General features: G+C 40.0%; 1 protein-coding gene across 1 annotated transcript; it reads left to right on the top strand.

Annotated features, from left to right (window-relative positions):
* The first annotated feature begins 704 nt into the window (after nucleotides 1-704).
* NEUROD4 (neuronal differentiation 4) lies at nucleotides 705-8,128 on the top strand. The gene is made up of 2 exons (XM_007467772.1): nucleotides 705-979; nucleotides 7,124-8,128. Exon 2 carries the CDS (start codon nucleotides 7,133-7,135, stop codon nucleotides 8,126-8,128), a length of 996 nt encoding a protein of 331 aa, XP_007467834.1. The 5' UTR covers nucleotides 705-979; nucleotides 7,124-7,132.
* Nucleotides 8,129-9,252: the final 1,124 nt, after the last annotated feature.

The following is a 9,252-nucleotide window of genomic DNA, read 5'->3' as shown; positions in this document are numbered from 1 at the left end:
CTTAATGATATATTTTTGAAAAACAATAGTGAATTCCAATTTGTAATTTGGGGAGTTAAGTGTCCTCAGAATAAAAGATTTTGTTCATTTGCTTTTTGCTTTTAAAATTTCAAACAAACAGAAAAGTTGAAAGAACAGTACAATAAATATAGATATAGCTTTGCCTATATTAAAATGAAAGGGTTTTAAATGGGAATGTTTGACAGGTTAGAAAGAAGGGAGAGAAAGATTCTTCTTCCTTCTATTTTTAGAGTTTGGAAGTTTTAAAGCCAAAGACTCCAATCCACATGTGTAAGGTAACAGTCAATGATGTTGTGTCGTGGGCATGTATCTTTCTCATTCTTTGACTCTTCAGACGTGGACCAATATTTTTATTTGCCCTTATTAGCTCTTATTAGCTCTTATTATTACCTCTCAAATTCAGCAACTCTCCTCCCATATTCCCTTTCTACCAACCTCTATCCCCATTTAAACCAACAAACCAACAAACAAACAAACGAGTGGCTAAGCAGGACCTGACCAGAGGAACCCTTTGAAGTGGGCGTGTCTTTCGGCTGTGGAAAGGGAGGAGTTAGACTGCGGGCAGTATCACCCCTCCCTGGGCAGCTGGGAAAGCAATCAAAACTGCTGCAACTCCGAGCCTGCGGCCAGAGCGCAGGAGCTGCCCAGAGGCTGTGGTCCTGAAAGCTCCACTCCAGGGAACTAACCAGGGAGAGGAGGTACTGAAGACCAACTAAACTAGCTGCGTCAGCCCAAGGCGTCCTGGAAGAGCACACAGAACTCCAAGGAAGGAGCAGAATAAGTAGCAGTCAGAGGAACCAGACCCGGGGGCATTCCTAAGAGGCAGTGGCCGGGTTCAACATGGATCGCTAAAAGCACCTCCTCCTATGATCTGGATGGTCAGGGAGACTTGGCTTCTCTGACTCTCCTCCAGGACACAGATTCACAGAGTTCACGCCAGCGATTGCCACTGACAGAGGTGAGCCAGCGGATGGGGTGGTATGGGGACTACTAAAGTTTCTGTGGGTAGTTCCTGCAGACCTAGAGGAGTAGTTGGTGTGAGGTAAGTCTCTTCTGGGCTAAATAAGGAGGGAGCGGGATTTCGGAAACTTGAACAGAGAAGCAGAGAGAGTCAGAACACTTAGGGACAGATATTAAAATTGTAATAATGTCACTAATTCCCATAGCACCTGTCACTCAAAGTGAAACTCAGATACTCTCAATCATTTTTATAAAATAGAGATTACAAATTATCCTCCCATTGCTGTCAAGCCCATTCTTCCATTTTATTAATGCTGAAGAAAAGGGCCAAAAAGTTTAACTGCTCTCCTGAGGTGGCTTACCAAATACGTTGAAAGAATTGACCTAATCCACCACTCTGCTTACAGTTTTTTTGGCTCTGCAAAGAGTGAAGGGGGTGGGATGGGTAAGGAAATGACAATAGAAAAGGGAATGAGAAAAGATGCTGGAAAGCCATGGGGCATATTCTCGCCATCGCCCCCATTTTCTCTGCTAAAAATCCTTAGACATTTGGCATCAGTGGTGGGACCTTTCCTTTTCCTCAGCTCTTTCAGATGGGAAATCAGAAGAGAAAGATTGTCCATATATATTTTTGCCTCCTCTGCCTCTCGTCATTCACCCACCCCTAAAAATGTGTTCAGAAAAATAATAATAAATGTAAAATGCCTCCCTCATTTTTTGACAGAGGGACCAGAGATGAAATGCTGAAGAACAAGGAGGGAAAACTGTAGGATTGAGTAACTTCTGTTTGCAAAGTTCACCTTAGGATCTGAGGCTATGAAAACTAAAGTATGACATGTCTATGCTGGATAAGGGGTGTGTGTGTGTGTGTGTGTGTGTGTGTGTGTGTGTACAGGTATTAATCAACAAGGAAAGTGGAGCGGGTAAAAGTTTGAATAGGAAGAGCACAGAACAGCCTAATGGCTGTTTCCAGGCAGCACAACTTATGAGCACCCTGGTCTGCATTCTGTCTTCAGTGCAGACTTTGTAAATCCAAGCAAGGCATTCAGTCTCTCTGGTGCTTAGATTCCCTATAAACTGGGCTGAATAGACCCCTTCCTGTTGTATTTAGGATTTAGTCATAGGATCAGGAGGTGAAGTTAGTACAATCAGCTTTTAAGAGGAAAGACACTGTCTAATCACCACAAACACACACGCAAAAGCTCCTTACTCACTTATTCGTCAATTGAAACTTCTCCACAACAACTCAAAAATTAGTAAAGGTGTAGGATGAATTCCAGGACAGCCCCACACAGTAGTATGCCCAATGACCTCAGCCCTAGTGATGAAAGTATTGGGTCGCCATAATCATTGCCTCAGCAAACGTTTTTTCCAGAACAGATTTTTTAAAAATGAAAAAAATGTGGAAAAAAAGTTTGAATTTGAGAGAATTGGCTAAACTTAAAATTTCACAGAAGGATCCTAAAAAAAGGGGGAAATTCTGTTATAAAGTGTAGATACATAAGGAAATCCAAATTCCAAGATTAAAAAATAAAATGAGCTTTATAGGATCAGAATGTATTCGGGGGTTGCAGGGGGGCCCGTACTGTGCCTCCAGAGCCAGTATTCATTGACTTTTGTCATACTGGAATGTGCTTTATGTATATTTTGAGAGCTAATTTCTTTTCTAGGAATTGGGGAAACCTAAAAATGGTATATCAGGATACTTTGTGCAACAGTGCTATAGACTTTCCCATACAGCTTCTATCAAACAATTGCCAACCCTTATATTTACATAATAACTTTACAAAGTACTTGCTTTCATAAAAACTTCTAAATGAGACATGAAAGACAAAAATATTATTTCCATTTTGCCCCAAGGGTAAAATAATTAAAATAATTTTTCTGTGCTCATATAATAAGTGAGTGATGGAACAGGGTTTCAGTTTTATGCTTCTTTCAATACATCTCTGAGTTGGTTCATTAACAGGCTGAGATCCATGGTAGAAATGGGTACCTGTTCTAGAGAAAGCCAAGTTGGTTTCCTTGATCAAAACTCAGAAGTGCATCACACATACTTTCAACTCTCAAATCGAAAACTGGATGTTTACCTTTTTTTTATTTTTCTTCTGCTAACTTTTTAACGCATTGAAGATATTTAGGTGGAAAAAGTCAAAGGAAAGGTTTTTTTCTTTATCTTTGAGGAGTCCTAGCTTTTACTTCTATTTGAGAGACTCTTCATTTTTTCTCCTCTGAGCTCTGGCTCCTGATTCTGGTAGGAAAATCTTATCCCCAATATTGTTTAATCAGAGACAAAAGGAAAAGTGTCCAAGTGCCAAGCATGGTCTGTATTCCACCAGAAACTTCATGACCCTGCAAATTCATGTGGCTGAGGAGGAGTCCAGCCAGCTGCTGTCTCCCATTTATAAAACAGGATGCAAGAGGCTAACTTCCTTCTAGAATATGGTGGAAGAGTTTTAGTCAACCCAGTAGAGGCAGCTGATAGAGCTCTGTTTCCTCACCCTTTGTAACAGAACAGGAGCTTTCATATTTAATTTCATTAGGAGGTTGGGGGAGTGGGTTTATCAGGGAATTTTTTGAAATGGCTGTTGAGATGGAGCCATTGGCTCTTGCTGGCATAAAATCAACATTAAACATAGAGTCTAATTACACCTATTTTGTCCACTTGGCCGGAAAAGCTCATGGTTAACTTTAGGAACAAAATACCGAACACTTACATGGCATTTATGATGTCTGGCACTATTCAAAGTCTTTAAATGTATTAGTTCATTTTACGCTCACAATAATCTGGTGAGGTAGGGCTATGATTATTCCTATTTTAAAGAGGAGGAGACTGAGGCACAGAAAGATTATGAAACTTGCCTAAGGTCACATACCTAGTAAGCAAATGAGCTGAAATTTGAACTCAGGTAATCTGACTCCAGGGTCTGTGCTGTCTAGCCACACTGGGGAAAAGGGAAGGTTATTAGGCAATTATCAGATGATCTTCTGAGCCAATCAGAGGAGGTTCCAAACAGATAAGAGGCACAGTAATTAATACAGTCTCCTTTTATTATTCACCCATGAGAAATAATTTTTATTTTTGAATAAGCAAATGTGTGAATGAGTTAGATAAGAAAACCCAAGACTAAACAGAAGACTAATATGGATAATGTTTTATAGCATTTAAAGTTTACAAAATCCTTTCTCATATTTTTGACTTGCAAAACCACATAAAATATATCGTATCCCTATTTTATCAAAGAGGAAATGAAAGATCAGAGAGCTGATATAATGTGTTTGAGACCAACAACTAGGAATAAAAAGAACTGGGATTACAACGTGCATTATTCTGGCTTCCATGCTTTTGAAACTACACTACGTATTCATGGGATTCCCTCAGAGCTAATGGACCAGTACCTATGGGAAAAGAGAAAGTTAAACTGGGGCCATCTACATCCTTTCCATGGTTAGTAAGAGAACAAAGATGAAAACTGGTTGCCTTTTATATTGTTTTAGCCAAAGTCATTTGGTTCTTTTCCTTTATACCTGCTGTAAATCCGATTTGAAAGCAGCTCTTTGACTCTTACAGAAACCATCACGTTGCGTTAGAGGCAAAGGGTAGTCTACTCTGTTCTCTTAATCACACTTCGTGATAGACGTGAGGATTGACAGAGCTTGGCTAGTGTCCAGAGGTACGGAGGTGGGGATGATAAAAAAAGCTCAAATGCAGAGGCTACGTTGGTATTCAGTTTCAGGGGCAATTCAGGGGACTCTCCTTTCCTCTCCTGCTCTCCTTTCCACGCATGTACGTGCGGCCCAGTGATAATGATGACAATGAAGAGGAGATGAGAGAAACAGAAGGAAGAGGCAAGGGAGAAGGAAACAGAGTAAAAAAGGAGGGCGGAATAAATGAATGAAAGCAACAAGAAAACAATTTGAAAGAGGAAGGAATCCTGGAATGTGAGAGTTAAAAAGCAGAGAACACTTAAACTAGCCTCCCTTTGGATGAGGATCGTTTGCTGGTGACTTGCTCTACTGATCCACATCTCCTGAAGTCAAAGTGCCTTTCTTTCTTCCCCATAGCTGTGATGAAAATAAAAAGAAGAAAAAAAGCATAAAACCTAGTATTTGGAATCAGAAGAACTGGTGTTATGTCCTGCTCTACCTGCTGTATGTCTTAGCATTTCCAGTACTTAATTTACCTGACCTGCAGTGACCTCGACTATAAAATGAGCATAACAATCTCCTTTTCCCTTGAAGTTTTGCTCTAAAACTACACAAATGTTATTATAATGATGTGTGGAACATTAGGTTTCCCAAGCCCACTCCATCCTCTTTGGCCTCAGAGTGCACCTGCCTCTGAAACGTCTGTGTTACTTTAACAGAAAGTTAATTAGGTCTTTCACCCTCCCTCTGGATATCTGCCTGCGTTAGAAGTGCAGCTCAGCACACAAGCTCCATCATCCATATTAAAAGTGGGATTTTCTGACTTGGCCTGGCTAGCCAGTTGACCAATAGGTTCCAATGTGTGTTTTCAATCAAGCTGCTTACCCAGGAAGCCTTATTAAGTGAGTAAGTCAAGCTGACATGATTTCCGTGCTGATTAACATGAACCTAGGCTGTTTTTGCAATGCAGTCACATTAATTATTTATAGGAGGTAAATGAGGTTACAAGGAAAACAAGCTCAGATTACCAGAAACAAGTCAAATCATACATTTATATTTTTAAAAGCTATGTACTAATTCCTGCATTCATTGATTTGAGGCTCAAGCCTCAAGGATCAAAAAACATTTATCATGCTCTCCCCTTTCTAATATACAAAGGTGACAGAGAGTTTAACATTTCGAAGACTAGCTAGTGGAACTGGGATGCCCCAATGGAGTTTATTAGATACTTTTATTTGGTAAATTGTATACCTACGAATCTCTCAACAAATCTCAAAACAGTTCAGGCTCGTCCAGAATTGAATGCAAAATATTGACTAAACCACCAGTCTCCTGTGGTTTTCAAATAAGTCTTACAATTGCAAATTTTTCATAGAAAATTCTGACTAAACAGTATCTGTTAGGCAAGTGAGTTAGTCAGACTATTTGCATGTTTGTCTGAAATAGTCTGCGCTATGTTTGCAGTCACTATGTTCTGTGAAGTTTAAAATCTGTTCCAGATTTTCCATTTTTAATGAAATCTTATAATAGTTGCACTAAAATAATCTTAAATAGGTTTGGCAGACTTCTGGCTTGTAATTCGAGCTGCTGCTGTATTCTTGTCTGAGGGTGTGAGATGCGTGTTCAATGAAGAGTTCTCACTTTTAACATACGGGTGGATTTGAAAGATAACCAGTGGTGACCTCCTCTCTTTTCCTGATCCTTTCTAGACACCATGTTACTAAACACCTCTAACACCACTAACACTAGACAGACCACAAGGTGCTTACTGAAAAACAAAATGGTGATGGTGAGAGAAATATTTCATGATCATGTTGTGTACCAGCAGAGTCAGTAGGAAACAAGGGATGTTATGAGTCAGATGTATATGTGTCTCTAAATAGAGATTGAGTAGTCCTTTGGAGAACATGTACAAAGCCTGAATGATCTCATTATTTTTCATTTATTTTGTGGTATAGTTATATAACAGTTTTCTTATGTTATTGTTTGATATTCTTTTAAAATTTTGCAATATTACAATTATTGTTTACATATTATTATGTAATATCAGAAGTTTCTCTATTTGGACAATAATTTATATGCTCACCTTAGCTATTTCCTTTTATGATCTGAATTCTGGGAAGAAAGAAAGACATGTTTTGAGTGGTTTTTGCATAAAATATCCATGAGATAAAGAACCTGAGAATAAAAAGAGTTGGGTATTGACTCTGCAATGAATAATAATTGCAATAATCAATTAATAATTGATTATTAATTATTCATTAATTTCCTTTTCCTATAGTTGATTTTCTTATAAATGCTATAGTTAAGTGAGTGTCCTGGGCATTTATCTGAGTTTAGATTAGTTATTTAGAATGGAGAACTTGGGCTAGATAATTATAAGTTGAATTCCAATACAAATTCTGTGCTTTACATCTAAGACATAAAAAGAAAATTTAGTTTTAAATCAAATCAGATGTTCACAGGCACTAACCATTGCTGTTTCCTTTTCCAGAGTCTGGAAATGGCAAAATCTTATGTGAAACCCAAGGAGATGACAGAGTTGGTCAACACACCATCTTGGATGGACAAAGGTCCAGCTTCTCAGAATGAGATAAAGGAGGAGGAGAGAAGACCAGCTGCTTATGGGATGCCTGGCAGCTTAGCTGAAGAGCATGACAGCATTGAGGAGGAAGAAGAGGAGGAAGAAGATGGGGAGAAGCCTAAGAGAAGAGGTCCCAAGAAAAAGAAGATGACGAAAGCTCGCCTTGAGAGATTCAGGGCTCGAAGAGTCAAGGCTAATGCTAGGGAACGGACCCGGATGCACGGCCTGAACGATGCCCTGGACAACCTGAGGAGGGTCATGCCGTGCTACTCTAAGACCCAGAAGCTCTCCAAGATAGAGACTCTTAGACTGGCCAGGAACTATATTTGGGCATTGTCTGAGGTCCTAGAAAGTGGACAGACACCTGAAGGGAAGGGCTTTGTGGAGATGCTCTGTAAAGGGCTCTCTCAGCCCACAAGCAACCTGGTGGCTGGATGCCTCCAGCTGGGTTCTCAGTCTGTCCTCCTGGAGAAGTGTGAGGAGAAATCTCCTATTTGTGACTCTGCCATCTCTGTTCACAACTTCAACTATCAGTCTCCTGGGCTCCCCAGCCCTCCTTATGGCCATATGGAAACACATCTTATTAATCTCAAACCCCCAGTATTCAAGAGTTTGGGAGAATCATCCTTTGGGAGCCACCCACCTGACTGCAGTACACCACCTTATGAGGGCCCACTTACTCCACCCCTGAGCATCAGTGGGAACTTCTCCTTGAAGCAAGATGCCTCCCCTGACCTGGATAAATCCTACAGTTTCATGCCACATTACCCCTCTGCTAGTCTAAGCTCAGGGCATGTACATTCAACTCCCTTTCAGGCTGGTACACCCCGCTATGATGTTCCCATAGATATGTCCTATGATTCCTACCCCCATCATGGCATGGGGGCCCAACTCAATACAATCTTCACTGATTAAGGCAGTCAGACCAGCATTTCAGAGGAAGATGTGGAGACACTTCCCATAACTCAAGTGGTTGAGCTGAAGACTCAGTGACCTTAATGGAACCCTATAGATACATATCAAACAAACATATCAAACAAAATAGTCCCAGTCTGTTTACACCTTCTTACACCTGTCTCTCTTTTCTCATCAACTTCTCATATTGTATTGATTCCTTTATTTAGGGTCTTAAAGTGAAACTATATGACTCTTTACAATCATGTGAAAATAGAACAGAAGCCCTGGATCCTATCTTAGTGGTGCCAAAAACTCACTGAATGATCTATGCCAATTAATTTTTCATTTCTGGCCTCTGTTTACTTACTGGTAAAATCAGTCAATTGTTCTAAGTCTAGATAATTTCTAAAGTCCTTTATAGTTCTGAAATTCTGTGACTTTGGTGATCACTCCTATAAACTTCTTGAAAGTAGAAGGATTGAGGAGTAATAGGAAATGGACACCGTGCGTGGAATGATCAAATGGAATTGCCAAAGGAGCACCAGTTGCGTGTCTCTCGGGGACTTGATGTTAGGACTTCTTTGCATTTATCTAAAAATAGCTTCCAGAGGCTAACATTCTAACTTGGCTGTCACTGTGAATAATGTTCTTTAAGAGATTAGCTCTATTTCTTGTTGGGCTGAAAGCTGAACATATCTTCCATAGTAATTTGAGAACCATAAAAGAGATCTCATACCAACTTGATTCTTGATGACATTTCAAAAGCACTTTTCTCAGTACTAGAGGTGGGGCAAGCAAGTCACTGAAACCTCAGACTCCTACAACCAATGGGACTTGGAGAAGTCATCTAGACCATTTCATGGCTTTCATAACCTGAGGGCCCTGGAAATTCTGATGAAGCTCAGGTACGGCTATTGGAATCAGCAAACAACCCAGGCCACATTCAAGAGCAATAAAATGGCTGTTGGATACTAACTAACCATCGTTTGGGGACTCTCTCCAGCTCACACCCGCCCATGGGAAAACCACTAGGTTTTCTTTGGCAAGATGAATTTCATTTGTTTAAGGAAAAAATGGTTAAAACCACTAGCTTTTGTCCACACATATATTCTAGAAGCACAAGCACCAATCAATTTATTGAC

This window comes from Lipotes vexillifer, unplaced genomic scaffold (assembly GCF_000442215.2).
Source record: "Lipotes vexillifer unplaced genomic scaffold, Lipotes_vexillifer_v1.1 scaffold387, whole genome shotgun sequence".
NCBI lineage: Eukaryota > Metazoa > Chordata > Mammalia > Artiodactyla > Lipotidae > Lipotes > Lipotes vexillifer.
Note: the sequence above shows the minus strand (reverse complement) of the source record. Positions and strands in the feature narration are given on the sequence as shown.

What these genes read in the sequence shown, in the direction of transcription:
- NEUROD4 (XM_007467772.1), top strand. Translation starts at nt 7,133, where the DNA reads ATGGCAAAATCTTATGTGAAACCCAAGGAGATGACAGAGTTGGTCAAC.